Consider the following 25,651-nt stretch of genomic DNA (forward strand, 5'->3'; position numbering starts at 1 on the left):
CCACACCCACATAGGTTTTACACCTAATAGGGGTTTGGGCCTGGGGCTTAGCACTTAGTAAGACTCAATGAAATACACTGAATTACTCAAAGCAAACAAAAGCCAAAGTCTTCAAGGGCACTTGTTGAACTAAGTGCTAAGGAGTCCATTTTGTTTACCAACACACTCTCCCAAATTGCTTATAGTATCAGCCTTTATTCCTAAATCATGAACCCATTTGGACTTTATTTTGGTATATGGTATAAGATATTGGTCTATGCCCAGTTTCTGTTCTACCATTTTCCAGTTTTCCCAGCAGTTTTTGTGAAAGAGTGAATGCTTAGCCCAGATGCTGGCCTCTTTGGGTTTATCAAAGAGTAGATTGCTATAGTCATTGACTACTGTATCTTGTGTACCTAACCTATTCCACAATCCATGACTCTGTTTCTTAGCCAGTACCAGGTAGTTTTGATGACTGCTTCTTTATAGTACAGTTTAATATCTGGTATGGCTAGGCCACCTTCCCTTGCATTTCTTTTCATTAATTCCCTAGATATTCTAGACTTCTTGTTCTTCCAGATGAATTTTGTTATTTTATTATCCAGCTCTGTAAAATAATTTTTGGTAGTTCAATTCATATGGCACTGAAAAGATAGATTAACTTAGGTAATATTGTCATTTCTATTATATTAGCTCAGTCTAACCATGAACAAATGATATTTTTCCATTTATTTAGATCTGACTTTATTCGTGTGAAAAGTGTTTCATAATGATGTTCGTATAGGGCCTGGGCTGGCCTTGGAAGATAGACTTCCAAATATTTTATAGTGTCTACAGTAACTTGAAATGGAATTTCTCTTTCTATCTCTTGCTGTTGTGCTTTGTTAGTAATGTACAGGAATGCTGAGGATTTATGTGGGTTTATTTTATATCGTGAGGCTTTGCTAAAGTTGTTTATTATTTCAAGTAGTTTTTTACTTGATTCTCTAGGATTCTCTAAGTAAATCATCATATCATCTGCAAAAAGTGATAATTCAGTTTCTTCTTTGACTATGCTAATTCCTTCAATTTCTTTTTCTTCTCTTATTGCTACAGCTAACGTTTCTAGTACCAAATTGAATAGTAGGGGTGATAATTGACACCCCTGTTTCACCCCAATCTTATTGGGAATGCATCTAGCTTATCCCCATTACAAATAATGCTTGTTGATGGTTTTAGGTAGATGCTCTTTATAATTTTAAGGAAAGCTCCATTTATTCCTATGCTTTCTAGTGTTTTTAATAGAAATGGGTGTTGTATTTTGTCAAAAGCTTTTTCTGAATCTATTGAGATGATCATATGGTTTCTGGTAGTTTTGTTGTTGATATGATCAATTATGCTGATAGTTTTCCTAACATTGAACCAGCCTTGCATTTCTGGAATAAATCCTACCTGGTTATAGTGTATTATTCTCATGATAAGTTGCTGTAATCTTTTGCTAATATTTTATTTAAAATTTTTGCATCAATATTCATTAGGGAAATTGGTCTATAATTTTTTTTCTGTTGTGACTCCCCCTGGTTTGGGTATTAGTACCATATTTGTGTCATGAAAAGAATTGGTAAGACTCCTTCTTCACCTATTTTTCCAAATAGTCTATAACGTATAGGAATTAATTGTTCTTTAAATGTTTGATAAAATTCCCATGTAAAAAACCAGCTCTTGGTTTTATTTATTAATTCAATAGTTTTCTTGATTTCAATTTTATTAACCTCTCCTTTGTTTTTGAGTATTTCTAATTTGGTATTTAATTGGGGATTTCCAATTTGTTCTTTTTCTAGCTTTTTCAATTGCATGCCCAATTCATTGATCTCCTTTTTCTCTATTTTATTCATGTAAGCATTTAGAGATATAAAAGTTCCCCTAAGAACTGCTTTTGCTGCATCCCATAAGTTTTGGTATGTTGTTTCATTATTGTCATTCTCTTGAATGAAGTTATTAATTGTTTCTCTGATTTGTTCTTTGGCCCACTCATTCTTTAGAATTAGATTATTTAGTTTCTAATAAATTTTTAGCTTATTTTTCCATGGTTTTTTATTACAAATAATTTTTATTGCATCATGATCTGAAAAGTATGCTTTGACTACTTCTGCCTTTCTGCACTGGATTGTGAGGTTTTTATGCCCCAGTACCTGGTCAATTTTTGAGTACATGCTATGTACCACCGAGAAAAATGTATGTTCCTTTTTATCCCCATTCAGTTTTCTCCAGAGGTCTATCATATCTGCCTTTTCTAAAATTCTGTTCACCGCCTTAACTTCTTTCTTGTTTATTTCGAGGTTAGATTTATCAAGTTCAGAGAGGGGGAGGTTGAGGTCTCCCATTATTATGGTTTTGCTGTCTATTTCTTCCTGTAACTCCCTTAACCTCTCCTCTAAGAATCTGCATGCCATACCACTTGGTGCATATATGTTAAATAATGATATTGCTTCATTGTTTATGGTGCCTTTTAGCAGGATGTAGTGACTTTCCTTATCTCTTTTAATTAGATCTATCTTTACTTTTGCTTTGTCTGAGATTAGGATTGCCACCCCTGCTTTTTTTACTTTAGCTGAAGCACAATATATTCTACTCCAAATGTGTTTCTTGTAAACAGCATATTGTAGGATTATGGTTTTTAATCCATTCTGCTATCCACTTCTGTTTTATGGGAGAGTTCATCCCTTTCACATTCACAGGTATGATTACTATCTGTGTCTTTTTCTCCATCCTATTTCTCTCCTGTTTATGCTTTTATTTCTCCCTTTCCCCTTCCACTCCTCAACAAAGTTTTGCTTTTGACCACCATCTTCCTCAGTTTACCCTCCCTCTTGATTCTCATCCCTTATCTTAGCATTTTCCCCTTGCTATTTCTTCCCTCCCTTCTGACCACCCGCTCTCCTTTTTTCCCCTTTCCCCTCCTACTGCCTGTAGGACAAGTTAGATTTCTATACTTATCAGGATATGTTATTCCCTTCTTGAACCAAATCTGCTGAGAGTGAAGCTCAAATACTGCTCTTCTCCCTCTCTTCTTTCCCTCTACTACAATACGTTTTTGTGCCTCTTCATGTGATGTAATTTACCCTTTTCTACTACCTCCTTACCTGTTATTCCAGAACCATCCCTTTGTATCTCTTAATTATATTTTTATCATTATATTGGTTATTTTATACTGTCTATTATTCCACAGTCTATGAATATCCCTTTCAATTGTCGTAATAGGTATACTATTCTCAAAATTCACACACACACACACACACACACACATATAACAAAATAATCTTATATAAGGATGTAATTAATTAACCTTATTGATTAACTAGAGTTTTTCCCCCATTTACCTTTTTGTGTTTCTCTTGAGTTTTGTATTTGGAGATAAAATTTTCCATTGAGCTCTGGCCTTTTCATCAGGAAGGTCTGGAATTCCCTTATTTCATTGAATGTCCATCTCCTTGCCTGGAAAATTTTGCTCAGTTTTGCTGGGTAGTTGATCCTTGGTTGTAGTGCAAGCTCATTTGCCTTTCAGAATATCATATTCCAATTTCTCCTGTCATTTAATGTAGAAGCTGAAAGATCCTGTGTGATCCTGACTGTAGTTCCGTGGTATTTGAATTGTTTCTTTCTGGCTGCTTGCGGTATTTTCTCCTTGACCTGGTACTTCTGGAATTTGGTTATAATATTTCTTGAAGTTTTCAATTTGGGATCTTTTTCAGGGGGTGATAGATGGAGTGTTTTGATGACAATTTTACCCTCTGGCTCTAGGACCTCTGGGCAATTTTCCTTAAGGATTTCATGGACGATACTGTCCAATCTCTTTTTTGAATATAGCTTTCAGGTAGACCAGTAATTTTTAGATTGTCTCTCCTGGATCTATTTGCCAGGTCAGTTGTTTTTCCAATCAGATATTTCACATTTTCTTCTATTTTTTCATTCTTTAGATTTTGTTTGACTGATTCTTGATGTCTCATAGAGTCATTAGCTTCTATTTGCCCAATTCTAATTTTTAGTGTTTTGTTTTCTTCCTTTTTCTTTTCTATCTCCTTTTCCATTTGGTTAATTTTATTTTCAATAAGACATTTTCTCCATTTATATTCTGATTTTCCTTAACCAATTCCCCAGTTTACCTTTTAGAGATTTGTTTTCCTCATTTTTTTTTTCCATTTTTTCTTTTACCTCCCTAATTTGATTTTTAAAGTACTCCTTGAGTTCTTCCAGGAATGCTTTTTGGTCTGGAGACCAGTTTACTTTCCCTTTTGAGGTTTCAGATGTGGGTGCAGTGTCCATGCTGTCCTTTTCTGAATTGGCATTTTGTTCTTCCCTGTCTCCATAATATGAATCAATCGTCTTTGAAAGCTTCTTACTATTCTTTTTCATGATGTTTTTTTTTTCTTCTGGTTTCTGAGGTGGATCTCTGCTTCTGAGACTTGGGGGGCTCTGTCCCAACTTTCTTGTGTTGGGATCTAGCTTTATGTACTACGTCCTCTGGTTTTGTGAGGTGTGGGGGAGGGGTGGTTTGGCTACTGGGAGTCTCCTCTTCCCCAGGGCTGTTCTACAGCATGGGTGGTCTCAGGTCTTGTCTGTGTTGGTGTCTGCCACTTCCCCTGGCTGTGCAAAGCCAAGTCTTGGGTCCTGGCATTGACATTAGTTAGCTCCACCCCCTGGGGCTCAGTTACTCTTGTTGTTCTACTGAGGTGAGGGCTGCTGGGACACCTCTCTTCCTGCACTAGTCTCCTTCCACCACTACAGGAAGGGCCCTTTCCCCCACTTCTCTCACTACTGAAGACCCCTTCTGGCTCCTCTGTTTCTCCTGATGTATTATTCTCTGGGTCTATTCAAGGGAGGGATAAAAGCTATTTTACCTGCACATCAATGCTCCCAGAAATTCAAGAAGGCAAGTTTCAAACCTTTAGATTGTGGGTTGGAGGCCTCCAGGCTAGCTGCTGCTGCGGTTCACAGCTCTGCACTCCAACAGACTCCCATTCTGGGCTGAGAGGCCTGGGGCTCACAGCTGTAGCTGGTACTTCCACCCTGGGCCTGTTCCTGCTCCGGTGTTTCACTCACCTAGAGCTCTTCCAGACCCACATGCTGGCTGGATTCCTCTGCCATTCCCAGTTGGTTTGGTCTAGTGCCACGTGCCCGGCGCTCCTACCCCTCTCAGTCTACCAGTGGCTTCTAACTCTCTCAAATCTGCTCAGATTCACTTTTTTAGACATATCTGACAGAATTTGTGAGAGAGCTCCCATAGTTCCTTTGTTTCACAGTGCCATCTTCGAGTTCCAGATTCTTATTCTCAAATCCAGTGCCTTTTCCCAATACCGTGTTGGGCTTCACTTTAAAATCCTAGAAATGTTGTGGGGTAATGGCTAGTGGGCTGGTCTCAGAGGCAGAAAGATTTGAATTCCAGTCCTGCTTTTAATAGTACTCACCTAGCAAAATCCCTTAACCTCTCAGCAACCCAGACAACTCTACAACTAGAAGTCAGAAGTTGCCAGACTGCCTTGTTCTTTAGCAGGAGCTCCTTACACTAATGGGATTACAGGTCCATTCCCTTCTTCCCTAACAAAACAAAACAAAACAAATCTCAAAAGGTAAAATATAGCAGTCAGGGAACATGATGCCTTGACAACACAGTTGTCAAGGCTATCTTTTTTCGGCATTGAAAACAAGTCCGGCTACATAGCCTGTATTCATCCATTGATCTTTAGTATGGAAACTATAGAAATTAGAAGGAAAAAACCTATTTTCTCACTGCAGTCCTTAGTTCCAGGCTAAATGAATGGACCAGGACAGTCGATTTTGGAATTCGGTACATATGATCATATAGTTACCCCTTGTGGGCATTTGCAAAATAGTGAGAGCAGTGAGGTGAACACATACTCCTGTGTCCCTCACTCAATTTCCAGTCACTAAGGAGACCTGTGAGGAACAGATCAGCTGCTCCTCATCCTGCCTTTGACACTTACTACCTGGGTGACTGGAAAAAAATGACATCACTTCTCTTTGGTCTAATCTATAAAATGAGGAGTTTGGACTAGATACTATCAGACATCCCTTCTGGCTCTAGAGCTACCACTCAATGCTTCTATGACTGCTAAAAGGAAGGAAGTGGTGACTGACTCAAGAGATAAAAACGTAAAAAGGAAAAAAAATGTATATGTTCAAAAATATTTATAGCAGCTCTTTTCTGGGGGCAAAGAATTGGAAATTGAAGGGATACCCATCAATTGGGGAATGGCTGAACAAACTGTGGTATGTGATTGTGATGGAATAGTACTGTGCTATAATAAATGTTGAGCAAGATGCGCTAAGAAAAACCTGGAAAGACTTACATGAGCTGATGCAAAGTGAAATGTACTGTGTACAAGGCAACAGCAATATTGTAAGATGATCAGTCGCCGTGAATGACTTGGCTATTCTCAGCAATACAATGATCCAAGACAACTTTCAAGGACTTATGATGAAAAATGCTATCCATTCCCCAGAGAAAGAACTGATGGTGTCTGAATACAGATTGAAGCATATTTTTTTACTTAATTTTTCTTGAGATTTTTTTGTCTGTTTCCTTTTACAACATGACCATTATGGAAATGTTTTGCATGACGACCCATGTATAACCAGTATCCAATTGCTTGCCTTCTCAATGAAGGGGTTGGGACGGGAGGGAGGGAGAGAATTTGGAACTCAAAGTTTTAAAAACATATGCTAAAAACTGTTTTTACATCTAACTGGGGAAAAATAAAGTCCTAAATTAAAATAAATAAATAAATGGAGGTTCGGGGAAGAGCCATCCAATCAGGAAAGAAAAAATTAGGGTGGTTCAGTAGCTGCAGTGCCGGACCTAGAGCCAGGAAGAGCTCAGTTCAAATCTCACCTCAGACACTGACTGACTGTATGACTTCAGGCAAACCACTTAATAGCTGTCTACCTCAGTTTCCTCAACTCTAAAATGGTCATAATGTTAGCACCTACTTCCAAGAGTTGCTTTGAAGATCAAATGAGATAATATTCATAAAGTTCTCTGTAAATCTTAAAGCTCTATATGCTAGGTATCATGCAATGGTATTGTCTAAACGATAGTAACAGGTACAAGGTACAAGGATACACCCATGTTGCATCATTCTTTGACTCTTTAGTTGAAGGTCTCATACATATTAAGAGCTTTTTTTCTTTAATGTTGAATTGTATTGCCTAGACCTGTTAAAATAAGGTATTTCTCTGATTGAATGAATTAGGTTTATTTATTACAGCAGGAAATGGAAAGAAATCCACGATCCTTTGTTAAGTAGAAACCAGCATCTCACAACTCCCTATGTGACTCCTCAGCATGCCATATTCCTAAGAGACATTCACAGAAACACAGAATTAGAATTTCAGAGTCTTACCACTGAAAGAGACCATAGAGAAAGGTATATAGCCCAACCTCTCCCTAAGCAGGAATCCCTTCATCAGCATGGCTGACATATGGTCATCTACTATTCAAATCTATGCCCGTACCAAAATCTCCCTTATAAATAAACAGTTTGGGACATGTTAGACATAAGACCAAATCATTGTTGAAATGAAAACTTTGAACTACTCGTTAGGTCATACATACTGTGATTAGCCCTGAAATCATTTATGAAGATTTTTCGATAGAATATCAGAGCAAGACAAGCCCAAATAATTAGATCCCCTAATTTTCCAAACTACTGGGGCCCAGATAGCTTCAACGATTTGCCTGGGGTCATATAGGCTGTCAGTATGTGGTGGAGTCAGGATTCAAAGCCAGGTCATCAGACTTCAAGCCTAGCGTTTTCTCCCCATACTATGCCCCTACTGCCCCCAAGTGAATCTTTTAAAATGAGGTAATTTCCCCCTAAGGAATTGAGGCCTAAAAGCTACTCTTGATGAAACATCTATAAGATAGAAGCAACAATCATAGAGTGGAAAGATCTCCTTCAGGACCAGCAAGTTCTGGGTTCAAAGCCTACCTCTGACCTATACTGGGTATGGGACCCTGGGCATGTCACTTAAACTTGAAGTGATCTAGGGCAACGCCTAAGACTCTGAGTTACAAAGTAGGTGCCCAGTGGCACTGGGACAGGGAGTTCCCTATATCAATAAAAGCATATCGCTAGACCCTCTTTAAAACATGGAGGCAAAGCAAATATTTCACTTACTAAAATATCTAAATTGTTGTTTCAATTTTTCTCCTTTGTTCTGTGAGTCTGTGGCCTATTTTCTCTTTTATGAATAAATCCTGTGCTCTCCAGCCTTCTTGTCTTTGCTTATATGGAATCCTGTCCCCTTCTATCAATCCATTTAGGACTTTAGAGATTTCATTTGACAAAGAAATAAGTTAGGCCGAGGGGGATAAAGTGATTTAGTGATTTGTCTAAAGCTGAAATTCAATCAGTCCTTCAAGAGGCAGTTCCAATGCCATGTCCTTCATGTGATACATGCATCCCCTTTACCCCCAATACACTTTTACACTTTGGCTCTGAATCTTCTTATACTCTTTTCCCCCAATGCAGAGGCCACTGGGAGCTCTGAATTGTGCCACTCAGATAACTGTATCTATAAGGATTTCATGATAGGTCCAGAAATGCCAGATCACTAGGTGGGCATTAGGATCTATTTTCAACCTCCCTACCTAGGCACAGGCTGGGAGTACCTGCTCCTGTGTCTTACCTGACTTCTAATTTATTCACAAACTTATTAAATCAAGGTTAGCTTGATGTATCAACCTGGACTCTCCAGAGAGCCACATCCACAGGCCAGAAATGAATTCTCAAATTTCCAGAGAAGTCATACCCAGCCTCCTCCACTCGCCACTGAATCAGTACCTCAATGGCACACACATTCGCTGACTTTCTTCCCTCAGGTTTCACAGGGTCACTCAACCAAACCTTAACTGTTGATCCACTACACATTCAAACATCTCACTATACTGGGTCACAAACATCCAGGGGCCAGCTTCCAATCTGTCTGACTCCACTCATTAGCAGAATCAGATAATTGTCCTACTCACTACTAAGAGCATCTGTAAGCCCTCATTGTTTTAGCATATGGCCTACCTTTTGGGTTGGGTGGTCCCAGAGCCTACTGTCATGAAGCTATCTGTAATGACCCAGCCAGAAATTATTTTTGCTTCTCCTGGACTCTTATGATCCTTGTCCATAACTTCCCACGTGCTTAGGTTCTAGTTTTCTGTGTTTTATCATTTCTACTAGAGTGAAAACTTTCTGAAGGCAGGAAGTTTGCTTACTCATATTTGTATCCCTCATAGCAAAGAGCACAGGACTCTTCTGTTAAGACTATAGGTGATTAATGTGTGTGTGGTTTGCTTTTTGTTTTCATTTTTTTTTAAATAATAGATTATTCCAAACACAGTGATTTTCAGTTCTCACATCTGGGTTACTTCACATCCTAACTTAGAGAGTTAGATGACTTCCTACTTCAGAGCTTCTGGCCTCATCAAGTTCACAAGAATTAAAGATGTAATATAAATTGTTATACCTTGTAAATCTAGTGTTAATCCAGACCTCTCATTTTAAAGTGAGGAAACTGAGGCCCTGACAGTTGACGTGTTTGCCCAAGGTCATACTGGTTATAAGCAAAATACTAAGGAACCAAGGTCTTTTGACTCCAAATCCATTTCTGGATTTTTGTTGAAGGGGTGTTTGTACTCCAAAGGGAAGAAAGCTTAGCAGACATCACAATACAAGAATCTGAACCCTTATGAAGGGCTCCCTCAACTTGAGAGCTGCCTGATTGTATAAAAACAATCAAAATTTCTTTCCCAGCTAAGTCAGGAACCTGTCAGGGATAACTATGATAGAGAGATGTTTATTTTGACATCCATTAAAACATAATTGCAATGCAAAAAATTAAACAAAATATTCTTTCTTAGCAATATATGCAGTAGCCTTTCAGGGTCACAGGAGAAGGGTAGAACTTAGCTTTCCTTTTCTTGTCTCAAAGATCTCAACACTTAATTATATGCCCATCATCTGATTACATCTGACACGGGTAGTATTTCAGCAGTGCTAAGCATTTCACAGTGGAGTGAGAGGAACTAACACAAGGAGATCTTCTTGTACGCAGGCCAGCCCCAGCCAGCTCCTTTCCCACGACACTTTCTCAGTCAGGAAGTAGAACTTGGCATTGGGCACAGCCTACAAGATGGCCCCATTTCTCCAGCTGCCTGGGGAGGCACATTCCCTCTCTTAGGACACAGTAAGTAGTCCAACTCTGTGCACACAGTCAAGTGCCCAGTAAATGACTTTTGCATGAATTCATTCACTGTGAGGCAGTCTAGTGTAGTTTGCGTGAGTTTATTTCTTAGCTTTTCCATTCATTAGCCATGTGGCCTTGAGAAAGTCACTTCTTGTCTCTGCATCCCAATTTCCACATTGGTAAAAAATGGAAATAGCATTTGCATGACCTACCTTATAGGTTCTGTTTGAAGATCTGTTAAATCAGATAATGGACAGCAAAATGATCTGTAAATCTTAAGGCACTAATTATAAGCCATTATTAAATAATAATATCGATACTAATAACTAACATTTAAGAAATATTTATTAAAGACCCATTTCTGCTAGAGACTGTAGGGGATAGAAATGTAATTCAATTGAGCAATATGGAGGCCTAGTTTGTCCAAGGTACTAGGCAAGGTGCACAACATTAAAAGGAAAAGTAGTTCCTGTCCTTAAGGAGGCTGTATTCTGTAAGAATAACCTTCACCTAGCAATTAGAAAAATGAGATTGAAGGACAATATTGATTTATATTGGGGCAGCTAGGTGGTGCAGTAGATAGAACATTTGGCTTGAAATCAGAAAGACTTCTCTTCGTGAGCTCAAATCTGGCCTCAGGCACTTACTAGCTATGTGACCTTGGGCAAGTCACTTAACCCTGGTACACACTTACTAGCTATTTGACTTTGGACAAGTCATTTAACCTTGGTTTGCCTCAATTCTTCAAATGTAAAATTAGCTGGATAAGGAAATGGCGAATCACTGTGGTATCTTTGCCAAGAAAAGCCCAAATGGGGTCACAAAGAGTCAGATATGACTAAAGAAAACAGCATCATTGACCCACATGACAGTAGGGGTAGGGGGAAAAATGGTTTGATGATGGAGAGTGTTGATCTTTGAGTTACAAGTTAAGTTATTTAATCTCATTGTGCCTTGGTTTCCTCATCTATAAAATTGGGAGAACACCTGCCTTGTGAGCAAAGAGTTTGTAACCCTTAAATGACTACAGAAATGTGAACCATTGTCCCAATGGCAGTGGAAGAAGGGTTAGATCACACACCTAGTGATGCTAGGAAATAAAACATAGAGATATAATAAAAGAGATAGGAAAAAAGAGACCTGTTAGTTCTGAGGAAGGTGGGATCATTTCTGCTTTAGCTTCAAAGAGGTAAGGAAAGATTTCATAAAGGTTAACTTTGAAGCTCAGTCTTGAAGGGTTGGTAGGAATTAGGCAGTAGATACAGGAGGAAGAAGATTCCAGATAATAAAAATAATAATAAATAATTATTGCCATTTACATAGGACGACAAGGTTTGTAAAAGATTTCAAGTGAATTTTCTCATTTGAATCTCATAATATCCCTGAGGCAAAAAATAATAGTTAGCTATTCACACAGAGCTTTACGGTTTGCTAAATGCTTCACGAATACTATCTTATTTTATCTTCATGGCAAACCTGTAAGGTGTTTTTATCCCCATTTTACAGATGAGGAAACTGGAGCCGGAGAGGTTAAGGGGGGGGGGGGTGTCACACAACTTGCAAATGTCTAAGCCTGGATTTGAATTTAGCTCTTCCTGATTCCAAACCCAGTGTTCTATGTGTTGCATCACCTAGATGCTTCTAAAGACTACGTTTGTTATTATCACCCTCATCTTACTGATGAGGCCATGGGCTGAGAAAGACTAAGTCACTTACCCAGCATCACACAGTTAATTAGAGCTGGACGTGAGGGTTAATTTTGGTTCTTCCTGACCAAGTCTAGAACCTGATCCATTATGCTGTGCTGCCTTTCACCTATATAGGGCCACATGAGAAAAGGAGGAGGGAGATGAGGAGGAGGAGAGAAAAGGAGGAGAGACCTCTCAAAGAAGAATGAATAGGTCCTGAACTGGACTTGGAGTGTGGAAGACCGGAGTTCAGATCTGCCCTCAGGCACTTATAGTTGTGAGTCCCTGGACAGGTCACTTAACTGTTTTGTGCCTCAGTTTCCTCGTATGCAATATGGGGATAATGATAGTATTTCATAGGAATGCTATGAGAATAAAATGAAATCACATTATGTAAGTGCTAGTTATTATTAAAAAGAGAATGGTGTGAGAAAAGATTATTTAGGGACCAAATCATAGGAAGCCATCAATTGCAAGTGAAAAAGTCTCGATTTTATTAAGCGAATAAGGAGGAACCATTGGAGCTTTTTGAAGGAGGGGGTGGTGGATTTGGAGCTATTATATCACAATAACTTGTATCCCTGAGTCTTTAAAACAGCCTGACAATATGTTAGGGTAACTTAATTTGGACGTATAAATAGCCCCAAAGGAACAGAGCAAGTAGAGACAGACTCCTACCTATCTAGGGTGAGGCAGACATAGTCAGTTGCTTGACAAGTGGCAGAATATTGGAGGTACTTGGGAAGACCTCCCTTCCCCCAACATCTCTCGAACTTGCCTCCCGATGCCCCAGATTCCTCTAATGCCTGTCAGAGTCCCTTGACTTTTGGTGCACCCCTACCTAACAGACCAGGTGAGGGCTCGGAAGGTATTAAGGACAGTTATCACCACCCTTCTGTGTACTTTAACCCAAGATACTGGGCAGCCCAAAGCACAGCATGGACCAAAAGGATTCCACACACACACACACACACACACACACACACACGCGCGCGCGCGCAGGAATGCAGACCCAAACACATAGACCCAAACTCCCTAGAAATTCACTGCTTTGCCACCAAGAGGCATCATCTGGTTCTCTTGCTCTCCTTTTTTTCTGCACGCAGAGCTCTGTAACAGCAGGAGGGTCATTGAATCTCAGAACTGGAAGGAAGCTCTGAAGGCATCTAATTCAATACCTATCTGAATAGAAGAATGGGCTAGGGTAAGATACCAGCTGGATGTTCTCATTCTCTCTCTCTTTATCTCCTATTTCAGGTAGATTCAGAGTAAGAGAAAGACCAATGACCTCATTAGAGTTATTGGGAGCGCCGACTTCCTTCCTGGAAATAAGCTCCCTATTTCTCCTCCCTGATTGAGATAACAGATTCAGTCTTTCATTGCACAGTGAGAGCTAAGGCTTAAAATACAAATTGCCAAGGTGTGTGTGGGAAGGGAAGTCAGTGCTTTAAACTTATCACATAACTTTAGAATGACACAGATTTGCTTCTTGGCTAAAAGCAGGCGTTTTTCAGAGGAAACAGGAGGGCACTGTGTACCTGGGAGGGACAGGCAGGCACTAAGGAAAGAAAAAACGATTCCAGATATGGGTGGCTGGTGGCACCGAAGACCAAGCTGATTTCATCACTTTTCCCAAGAGTAGCCCTGACTTGTGGGTAATAGAAGGAAGAATTGGGCTAAAAGTTGAGAAATTTGGTTTTATTTCTAGCTCTGTTACTAATTCTATGGTCATAACATCATAGCTCTAGAATTGGAAGAGACCTAACTTCCCTTATTTTACCAATGAGGAAATTGAGGCCAGAGATGTAAGTGCTTCATTTACCTGCAACAGTAAATGCTTCATCAAAAACTAATTGATTGCCACACGTCAGGATTTCCTATGGATTGACATGCCTTAGGATTAATTGTTGAAATTCAGGTTAGTATCTGATGAGGGCCCTGATACTCTGAGAAATCTTTGTGGGTGAACCATTATCATGCTTTTTCCCATATACTGCGCAATAGTTCATTTCCCCATGTCTTTGCCTCTTCATAGATTATCCTTTATGCCAGAAAAACATGCTCTCATTTCCACTTCTTGCAATCCCTAGCTCCCTCCAAGACAGCTCAAGTTCTCCCCACATTTTCTAATCTTCCTCTTGCCAAAATGTTTTTATATGTTGCATTGATTTAACCATTTGCATGCAGCTTCCCCCTGAAAGAATGTGAGCTCAGTGAAGACAGGAATGGTTTTCTTTTTGTTTTTGAACCCCCACCATTTTGGCACATGATAAAAGGAAGAAGGTTAGGGATAGGAACAGGAATGGTAATTTCATTAGAGAACTTTAGGTTAGCATCTTCTATAGAACTTTCTTTGAAGGGTGGCTTAGCAATACTATTATGCTGTAAGAAATGATGAAGGGAACAGTTCCAGAGAAACCTGGGAAGATTTATATGAACTGATGCAGAGTGAGGTAAATGGAATCAGAACAATTTGTATAGGAAAAATGATATTGTAAAGGCAAACGTCTTAGAAAAACACGAGAACTCTGATCGACAAACACAATGACCAACCATAATGCTAGAGAATCATGATAAAATGGGCTCCCTACCTTTTGGCAGAGAGATGATGGATTCAGAGTACAGATTGAGACGTATGTATGGTACGTATGTGTGTATCATGACTAATGTGAGAATTTGTTTTGCTTGACTACGTATATTTCTAACAGGTGTTTTGTTTTTTTCTTGTTTTCTCAGTAAGGGGGTAGGTAAGGGAAATGGGATTGAAAGACAGATCTTTCAAAATAAAAAATAATATTGAAACAATAAAAAAAAATGAGAGGACTGGAGAAAAACAATTGCCTAGAACACTGGGCAGTTAAGTGAATTGCCCAGGGTCACAAAGACACTATATGTCAGAGTCAGGACTTGAACACAGTTCTTCCTGGCATCATGACCTATGCTATGTTGCCTTGCACACAATAGTTTAATAAATAATTGGTGAACAAATGCATATAGGTTTAAGTCTCATTAATGGAGAGCTCTGAATGTGGCATAATGGAAAGAACACTTGATTTGGAGTCAAAAGACCCCAAGAGGGGTCCATGACACAAAACAGGCTAAGAATAAGCTCTAGACTGTCTCCATTAAAACCAGAGGCACCCTGATATGGCTAGTAGGATGGGAACAGGGGAAAGGGAAGTACAGTGCTTATTTTATACTTCCTGGGGTGTCAGGACATTTGGGAAGATTATGAAGAAGTGGGAGCCCAGTAAATTTGACTAAGACTTTCTCAGCAGCATATGAATGTGGACATGAGCACCTGCTTGAAATGTATCTTTTGTTTTGTTTTCAGTTCAGTTGAAATAAGATCATTAGAAGTTACAGATTTAGAACAGAATCACAGAACATGAGAGCTGGAAGAACTCTTGGAATGTAGACTATGATCACTGGAGGGGGCCTTAGGACATAGAAAAAAGGCATAAAGCTGGAAAACATATTAAAATATAGAATGTTAGAAACCTTAGAACATAGATTGTCAAAGTCAGAATGGGACTTGGAATATAAAAATATTAAGGGCTGGGAGCGGCCTTAGAACATAGAATACTAGAGCTGGAAGGGACCTTAGGACATAAAATGGTGGAGCTGGAGGGGAACTTAAGGATTATTTTTCCCAACCCTCTCCTTTTACAGATGAAGAAACCGAGGTCTAGAGGGAGGAGGTAACTTGCTCAAGTCCAGTACACAGCTGATTGGTGGCAAAAAGTATTGCCTGGACTCCCCAGGTATTTCGATTGGCAATCCCATTTTTTTGTCCACCATGTTGCCTGTCAACTTCTCTCATCATCTCTCATCATCACCTTCCAGGTGAAAAGACCTTGAATGCCCAATGAAGATGGCAAATCCTGGGGGACCATAATCCACAGGCAGCATGAAAGGCAGCATTTACTAACTTGATTTTCTGATTAGATTGTAACCTTGGGATCTCATAGTTAATAGGCACTGAATACGTGCTTATTGGATAGAGTTGGTTAAACTGAATTGGTTTAGACTAGGTTGTATATTTGCTCAGCAGGAAAGCCAGACTCCTGTTCTTTTCCACAGAAACATCAACAGAGGGGACATCCAATGAAGCAGACCCATACCATTTGGAATTATACACATTTATATCACAACACTTTTTACTTTATTGAGCAAAAATGACTTTATTTTCCCAGGTGTTGGTAGGATCAGACAGAGCTCTGAGCTGAGGAGAAGATAGCTCCTTTCTGACCACTCCATTCTCACCAGCTAATTCAAAGACATAAAGTTGACCACTACAAGGCCTCCATCCCTGGATATGTTGAATTAGTTTGAAGCAGTGCACATTGTGAGCAGTTACTTTAAGAAACTGCCCAAAGATATAGAGTGAATGTAGACTAGAAACAAAGACATCCTGGACAAGAAAAATGCAGACCACATCAGAGAACTTGAAAATATACTTTGGATAATGTGTTTTTAGAATTACATAAAACTATCGATTTGCTGTATTTCCAACCCACTCACTACCCTAGACTTCTTCCCATATGGCGTCAGCAATTTTACAGTCTTCGTTGCATCAAGAACCTAATGCTCACATGCAACACCTATGAAACGTTTCAGTAGCTTTGCCTGGCAAAAGCAAAGTGTCCTCTCTCCCCACTGTACACTGTGTTTATGCAGGCATCCAGTTTGTTCAGGAACATGCAGGTATTCGGCCTGGGGTTTGTTTTTTTTCCAATGTATCCACAGGGAGAGCTAGGTTTTCTAGTCTATTTATTTATTTATTTGCTGAGCTCCTACAGTCCCAAGCTTTTGCTGTCAGAAAACTAAGTTATCTTTATAAGGCTCACAAGATGAAGCCAGAGAAGGAGAGGAAAGAGTGGTGCCTTTATAATACGTATGTACAAATAGCATTCTTTTATAGAGCGATGCCATTCACATCACCTGGGGGAAGCGTAGAAAAATTATATATAATATATATGTATATTTATATATATTTATATAGGTATAGGTTAGCAACATTGCAATGACAGAAACTACGCAGCTAGGAACCCAGTAGGTATAAGGCTTCAGGATTTCTGTTGAATGGGACATTAAAATTAAGCTCTTTATATAGGTCATTTTATTGTTTAGTATGCTATAACATGTCATGTGTCAATAGACTTTTTTTTAATAAAATAAAAACTCTTGTATAATTAAAGATACCATTGAGAGGTGTGTGTGTGTGTGTGTGTGTGTGACACTTTCAAACCATCATAGCTCAATGCCTCCAAATATAACTGGTCAAAGACTTTCTGTTAATTTCAGGGAGAAATTTATCTTTCCCCCTAAAAAAGAAACCCTTCACTAATCTGCCTCTCTTCAGCCTAGATTCTGAACTAAAAATTCTATTCCCTTCAACATTGGAAAGTTTGTCTGTCTTCCCTTATCTAAGATGGCATTCAAGGCTTCCTCATTACTTCTGCCATTTTAACACACTTTCTCAAAAGCCATCAAATGAGCTATCATTTCTCTCCCCACAGCTATGTTTCACCCTTCCCTTATCCTCCCCCTCCCCTTTAAAGATCCCCTTCATGTGAAGTTATACAGAGGAATGGGTAACTTAAGGCTATTTTCTTTCTTTCATTCTTTTTTTTTTTCCTTTTAACCAGCTGGGGAGAAGAGTCAGTGCCTAATCCTCCAGCCAGATCCAGATTCCTGAATGGCCTCTGTTCCAAAATCCTATGAGCTAAACTCTTCCTTTGATCACTCCCCTCCCCCCCAACATGAACACAAGGAAGTAGGAGAATGGTACAGCAGCGAGTGTGTACGATAGTTCTGGAACACTACTTTAGGTTGTGTTTTTTCTTTTTGTTTTGTTTTTGCTGAACTAGCACATTTTTTTTCCCTCTGGGAGAGGTTAGAAAAGCAATGCCTTCTTCTTCAATTCATTCCTCTTCCAAAGAGCCAGGCGATCAAATTCTTCTGCAGTCATCCCAAAGACTTCCTGGAATTCTTCAGGGGACAAGTGTCTCTTCAAAAGAAAATGCAAAATAAGGTTAAGTAATGTAGCAAAACGTGCTATTTTTCTCTAACGCATTCAGTTCAGCATGCATCCATTGAGAGCCAACAGAAGTTGTTATGTGGCCTTTGCATAAGGTGGGCTGGCTGCAGGAGTGGTCCAGCCACCTGATATCTATACATTGAAATGGATTTCTCAAAAAACTTTCTCATTTCTCTTCTACCCTCAACTCTGCTATTAATTTGCTGTGTGAACATGAAGAAAAGATTTAACTTTTATGGATAGTTCCTTTATCTGTAAAATGGACAGTGGCAGAATAGATGAGAGATTCTCACATTTTTGCAATGATGGAATATTTGATTTCAAACCCTCTTTGTGCTAAACATTAAATTTTTTTAACTGTCTAATACCTATTCTACCATGTTTCACATTTTTCAGTGGTAGTATATTACATTTAAAAAAAAATGGATACAAGGGGGCAGCTAGGTGGTGCAGTGAGTAGAGTACCGGTCCTAGAGTCAGGAGGACCTGAGTTCAAATATGACCTCAGATACTTGACACACTTACTACCTGTGTGACCTTGGGCAAGTCACTTAACCCCAATTGCTCTGCCTATCCACCTCCAAAATAACCCAGATACACAAAATAAGCAAATCATTGATACAGATTAATTTTGTTCAAAATCTAACACTACAGGAAGAGCATGGTACAGGGGGAAGTTCACTGGATTTGTATTCAAAGGACCTGAATTCAAATAGCAAACCCTTTAACTGTACCAGACCTCCATTTCTTCATCTGTAAAATGAAAGGATTGGACTAGATAACCTCTAAGATCCCTCCCAGCTCAAATTTTATGACTCGACAAATATTACAAACAACTTTTTTTTTTCCTTTGCTCTACACTTGGGCCATTTCAAGAGATAGCTCAGTAGAGTCCTACTGAACAATCTGTGAAATGCTAGCCAAGATTATTTCTCTCTTTCCAGTCCTTATATTCTATTTTCAAAGGTCCCTTCCAGGACCATCTCCATTTAATAGATGAGAAAACTGAGATCCAGAGCAGAAGTGGAATCATAGTGTTTTAGAGTTATAAGGAACCTGGAGATCTGACTTGTACAAGGCCATTCACTGTATGTGGGGTAGAGTCTGATATTTAGAGTTCATCAAAACCAACTCTGAAAGGCAGGCACCCTGGACTAACGCATTCCACAAAGTTCAGCCACTGTGACTATATCCTTCCTGTTCTCAAAAAGCTTCACTGGGGCTCCCTACTGTTTATTGAAAATGGGATTAACTCCAAATCTCGGCATGTGAGGTCTTCTCCACCTGAGGTGTCCTTATACACTCTGCATTTTTTCCCCATTGAAAACTGAAAAAAAAAGTTCCCTAAATTTTAAAAATCAATTCAAAAACTAAGCTTCTCATTTACTTACCCATCCCCCATTTTGCAGATAGGAAAACTGAGGCGCCCCCAAAGGAGAAATGTGATAGAAAGAATGCTAGAATCAGAAAATGTGGGTTTGAGTTCCTGATCAACCACTGTCTTTGTGACCTTAGGCAAACTGCTTTATCTCTTACAACTTCGGGTTCTTCACCTGTAAAATGTGCTTGAATAAGAGTTGTAATTGCTTATCACACAGCACCACTTTGAGAATTAGATGAGATAAAGGTGCTGTTTAAGCTAAAAATTACTATGTCCATGTCAGCTTTATGAATAATTACTAAATTTCATTGTAGAGGCTTTTGGGTTTTCATGTTTCATGGATAGCTCTATTTATAATACACTAAAGTGTTAAAAATGTTGGACTATGGAGATAGAAAGGATGATTGAGGGGTGTGTGTGTGTGTGTGTGTGTGTGTGTGTGTGTGTGTGAGAGAGAGAGAGAGAGAGAGAGAGAGAGAGAAGACAGACACATAAAGACACAGAGAGAGAGACAGAGTCAGAGACAGAATCAGAGACAGAGACAGAAACAGACAGAGAGAGACAGAGGGAGAGAGACAGAGAATTTTGAATCATTACAGTTCAGTGCCTCTAAGTATAATTGGTCAAAGACTTTCTGTCAATGTAAGGGGATCTATTAAGTCTTGGGTTCAGATCTCAGGTTGCTTAACTAACCTGAGCCAATTCACTTAATCTCTTTGGGCCCCATTTTCTCATCTATAAAATAGGAATAATAAAATTTTTTCACTACCTGTTACCTAAGGCTGTGGCAAGGAAAGTGATTTTTAACTCAAACCATTGTATTATGGAGTGTGAGAGCCTGGTATATAGGATCAAACCTCAAAAATTACAAGGGACTTTAAAGGCCATTTAATCCAACTCCCTTAGGCCCAGGGAAATAAAGTGATTTGCCCAAGGTCTCATAGTTAATAAGTACCAGGAGTGGGATTTGAACCCAGGTCCACTGACTCCTGAGCCAGGGCTCTGCCACTGTACTGTGCTATCTTCTCATCATCTTTAACATGGAATTTCCAAAGTCAGTGGCCTTGCCAGTTTGGGGGGAACTCCAGCTTCAAGGGGACTTTCTGTGTTCAGTAAGAGATGAGGAATACAGAACAGCTTTCTTTCAGCAAGAGTTACAGCCCTTTATAGCCATTTAATAATCTGCTCCTCTCAGAGTCTGCTATGTCTCCCAGAGACAAATGTTTCCCAAGATGTGTGCTATATCCTTATTAAGCAGCCTTAGGGCTTGGCGGGAGAAAGGTATTTAATTGCAAACTCATATCAGGTATTTGTAAACAGTTCCTACAAAAGGCCCACTCAGAAATGAATGGCCCTGCTCTGTATAAAGTAACAAGCCTCCTCTTGTGTGTGTGTGTGGTTTTTTTTTTGATAGTTCAATCTGAAACCCACTAAAGCCTCTGGGATAGATTTCCAATGCTCATGTAAGAGGGGCCCCATTTATCTTCTTTTAAAAGGCCTGCCTTCCTCTTGGAACCTAACATAGATGTCTTCAAAATGAACACTGAGCACTCAACACATTCAAAAAGAGAGGAGAAGAAAGAAGAGAAGGAGAAGGAGGAGGAGAAGGAGAAAGAAGAGGAAAATGGGGAGGAAGAGGATGAGGAGAAAGCGAAAGAGGAGGAGGAGGAAGAGAAGAAGAATTGAAAATCAAGCCTTCCATGACTATGTTTCTCAAGAACTTTCACATTCATTAGATCATTCAATCTTTAAACAATCCCATGAAGGAGGAAGTTCAAGGATTTCTCTAGACTCTGACACTGACTAGGTTGTGACTATAAGTGGGTTCTTCCACTTCTTTGAATCTCAGTTTCCCCATCTGTAAAATGGGGGTAATAATATTGTCCCACCCTTCCAGCCTCAGTTCACAGAGATGTTGTAAAGAAAGTACTTTGGAATATTAATGTACTTTGTTCAGTCATTTTTAGTTCTGTTTGACTCTTTGTGATCCCATATGGGATTTTCTTGGTAAAGATACTAGAGGGTTTGCCATTTCCAGTTCATTTTACAGATGAGGAAACTGAGGCAAACAGGGTTAAATGACTTGCCCAGGGTCACATAGCTAGTAAGAGTCTAAGGCCAGATTTGAACTCAAGAGGAGCCTTCCTGATTCCAGGCCCAGCACTCTATCCACTGTGTCACCTTGCTGCCCATTAGTGTGCTATATAAATGTAAATTTTTGTTCTTATCATAACAACCTGACAGATTAGGAAACTAAGTTTAATAATAATAATAGTAATAACTCACATTTACATGGTACATTAAAGTTCATAAAGCACTTTTCTCACAATAACCCTGAGAGGGATACAGAACAAGACATAAATCTTTTTGAATGTGGCCAACGGGGAATTTATTTTGTTTGACTATTCATATTTGCTTATTAGGTTTTTGTTTTTTTTCTTTTTCAAGTGAAAGTTAAGTGGAAGGGAAAAGTAGGTTTTTGTCAATTGGGAAAAAATAACATTCAATTAAAAAAATAATCCTGAAGTGACTGCTAGAAGATCACTACGTACCAGAATGAAACCCAAATCTGCTGAGTCCGAGTCTAGTGTTCTTTCTATCATCCTTCCCCTCTTGGGGCCTCAAGTTTTCTCATCTTTAAGGAGAAAGGTTGGATAAGGCAAGGACTCAGCACATTGGCTTGAGAAGTAGGAACCATTGAAGGAAGGCAGGGTCAGAGAGTAACCTAGAAGACTTGAAACTATGTTGAATGAAGTAGGCCCTTGGAAGGATTTCTATTACTTCCAAGAAGAAAAGAATTTCAGAGTTGGAATGAATCTTTACCAACCGTTTGATCTAAGGAGACTCTAAAACAAAAGACCCATCCCCCCTTGTAACAGAGGTAACAGGAGTTCATCCAGCCATTGCTTAAAGGTTTCTACCAAGTGAGAATCCATGACTTCTCAAAGCTACTCGCTCCACTTTTGCACAACTCTGCTGGGTTTTTTTTCTTACATCAAACCAAAACTTGCTTCTCTGTAACATTTAATGCATTGCTTCAACTTCTGTCCTCTGGGACTAGACCAAATAAATCTTCATATGCCTTCCTTAAGATACAGATTTTCAAGATTTTAAGATATTTATCATGTTCTTTTGGTACCATCTCTTCTCTAGCCTAAAACAAAACAAAACAAAAACAAACAAAAAAAACCCACTTCCTTCCCAGATCCTTATGTGGCTTTGTCATCTTGGTTGCCTTCCTTGGAATTCCATTGCGCTTATCAATGTCTTCTCTAAAGTGAAGCATGTAAAATTGAACACAAAGCTTCAGATATGGCCTAATCAAGGCAGAATGCATTGCCTTAGGATTTTACACTATATTTCTCAATATAACCTAAGCTCATATTAGCTTCTTTCATTTTTCTGTCATGGTCTTAACTCATATGATGTAGTTTACTAAAATGCTCAGACTTTTTTTTTTCAGATAAATTGCTGTCAAGTCATACCACACTCACATTCTATATCTTGTACCTATGAAAATAATTTTTTGAACCCAAATGTGACTTTACATTTATCCCTCTTAAATATTATCTTATTAGATTCCACCTAGTGTTCTAGCCTGGCCAGATTTTGGTTCTACCAGCCAACATGTAGGCTACTTTGGTTCCTTGGAAGTGTTAAGGTTAAGAACTTCTGTTACAGTAAATCTATTATCTAACTGAAGCCAATTCTCTAGTGGTATTCCCAAGGGATTTCTTGTTGGTGATGGTCTGTTCAACATTTTTTTTATCAATGTATTGGTCTAGCTATCGTATATATCAAATTGTCAAAGATCATAAGAATCATAGAATCATAGCATTTAGAGCTAGAAGAAACTTTAGAGATCTAGGCTAATCCCTGTAGTTTTATTTTGTTTTTTTTTAATGTTTTATTGATGCAATTTTCTTTTTATGCCATTGTTATTTCCAAATGAACTCCTCCTGCACTCCAAAGAAACCTCCACTGTCACAATCAAGTACAGTTAAGTAAAACCAATTGACACATTGGACAAAGTGAATGCCCCATTCCACACCTATAGACCACCACCTCTATGCTGAGAGGTAGGAGACAAACTTTACCATCAGATCTATAAAGTCATGATTAGACTTGCATTGATCAGAGTTTTGAAGACTCAATATTTTGAATTGAATTAAACTTAAATTTCAGTATTGTTTCCCTTTGCATTATTGTGGTCATCATCAAGAACCCATAATCTACCACCTCCCAGTTAAGAGGTGGGAGGTATGCTTCACCATCAGTCCTCTGAAGTCATCTTTGTCATTGCATTGCTTAAAAATTCTGGCTTTTGTGTGGCCTAACAGATGAAGAAACTGAGACCCAGCAAGAGGAAGTTTGCAACTTGCCCAAGCTCACAAATTAAGTGAATGACTGAACAGACCAACAGAATACTGTTTTCCAGACTCTTGGGCCATGAACCTTTCCAGTACACCACACTGAAACCATAATTACATGACAAATGGATAGGGGGAAAAATGGGACCCATTGAACCACCCTGGAGCAGTGGCATGAACACTGATCCTAAGCCCAGAGTTCTTGTCTCAGGAAGGCCTTTGACCAGTAAAATAAATGACCTTTTGAGGACTGCTCTGTTGTTTAGGGCAGCTAGGTGGCACAGTGAATAGAATACTGGGTTTAGAATCAAGATCTTCCTCAGTTCAAATCTGGCCTCAGTTGTGTGACTTTGGACAAGTCATTTAACCCTATTTGCCTCTGTAAAATGAGCTGGAGAAGGAAATTTGCAAATCATTCCAGTATCTTTGCCAAGAAAACTTAAGTGGAGTTATGGAGAATTGGACACGACTGAAAAATGATGAACAACAACCCAGGCAAGAATTTTCCTTCCTTATAGAACTAAAAAATATTAGAGCCAGGAGGATTCTAAAGCTCTTTCAAACAAACCCCTTCTCTTAGCTGTAAATCTGTGATCCTCATAGTTGAGGTGAGAATGATGATGCCCCAATGGCACTGTGGCCACAGTAAAGAGCGTAGATAGAATTTGAACTCAGGCCTTTTAATTCCAATTCTTGAGAAATCAAGATCATATTAAGTTAAGAGTCTGACTAAATTTCTAGTTTGCATTGTTTTGTACAGACCATGTCACCCCTCGGGGGCCTATTATTGTTTTCCTTGTGCACCCAGGAGTGGACATGCTGAGACTTGAGATTGTTTTGGGCATCATCCCTCTTGCCTGGGTGACAGATCAGCAGTAGCCCATTATGGTCAATGGATTCCAGGAAGATCCTGAGGCACCATTCAAGTTAGAGGGGCTACATAGGAACCCAGGGTTCCAAAGAGCAAAGGTTTCCACCTATCAAGTTTCAAATAAAATTCTATCTCAGAATTGAAAGGGACCTCAAAGGGGCAGCTAGGTGGCACAGAGTGTAGAGGACTGGCCCTGGAGTCAGGAGGATGTGAATTCAAATCCAGCCTCAGACACTTGACACACTAGCTGTGTGACCTTGGGGAAGTCACTTAACCCTAATTGCCCTGCCAAAAAAACCCAAAAAATTAAAAAAAAAGAAAGATTTTTCAAAGGTTTTCAGTCTAGCTTTAGCCTAAATACAGGAAGCTCTGACAAGATCCCCCAAGTGTTTACCAGAAGGAACTGTTATTTTTTTTTTCTGAGGGTCCGTGAACTAAACCAGACTTTTCTGGCTTTTTGTATCCTGGCTCATCCTTAAAACTCTTTGTTTTGTTCTTTAGAGAATCTCTGAGCAGGAAGGCATCCAAAGATCATACAGTCCAGGGGAGAGATAGACAACTGTTTCCGTGGATAGAATACTGGGCCTGGTATCAGGAAGACCTGTATTCAAATCCAGTCTCACAAATTTCCTAGAGCTGTGTCACCCTGGGCAAGTCACTTAACCTTTGATTGCTTGACAAAATGGATCCAGTGGAGAAGGAAATAGCAAATAGAAACCCCCAAATGGGGTCACAAAGGGTTAGACACATCTGAAACAACTGAACAACAAAAATCGTCCAGAGGTTCTTAACCCAGGATCCATGGATCCCCAAGGAGTTCATGGTTAGATTTCAAAGGATTTATGAACTTGGATGGGCAGCTAGGTGGTGCAGTGGATAGAGCACCAGGTCTGGAGTCAGGAAGACACTTACTACCTGCATGACCCTGGGCAAGTCGATTACTCCTGTTTGCTTTACTTTCCTCATCTGTAAAATGAGCTGGAGAATGAAATCGCAAACCACTCCAGTATCTCTGCCAAGAAAACCCCAAATGGGCTCACAAAGAACTGGACATAGCTGAACAACAACATGAATTTGGATGGG

The 25,651-nt window shown here is 39.3% G+C and overlaps 1 protein-coding gene across 19 annotated transcripts in view; it reads right to left on the bottom strand.

The window, feature by feature from the left end:
* Nucleotides 1–16,049: 16,049 nt before the first annotated feature.
* The window catches only part of ABLIM2 (actin binding LIM protein family member 2), a 313,210-nt gene continuing 303,608 nt past the window's right edge, over nt 16,050–25,651 (bottom strand). For all 19 annotated transcript variants that reach the window (XM_036763471.1, XM_036763486.1, XM_036763488.1 and 16 more), the window contains one exon: nt 16,050–17,916. In XM_036763471.1, the coding sequence (XP_036619366.1) occupies nt 17,803–17,916 (114 nt within the window). In that variant the 3' untranslated portion in view covers nt 16,050–17,802. The remainder of the gene's footprint in view (nt 17,917–25,651) is intronic.

The sequence above is a fragment of the Trichosurus vulpecula genome, chromosome 6, assembly GCF_011100635.1.
Source record: "Trichosurus vulpecula isolate mTriVul1 chromosome 6, mTriVul1.pri, whole genome shotgun sequence".
NCBI lineage: Eukaryota > Metazoa > Chordata > Mammalia > Diprotodontia > Phalangeridae > Trichosurus > Trichosurus vulpecula.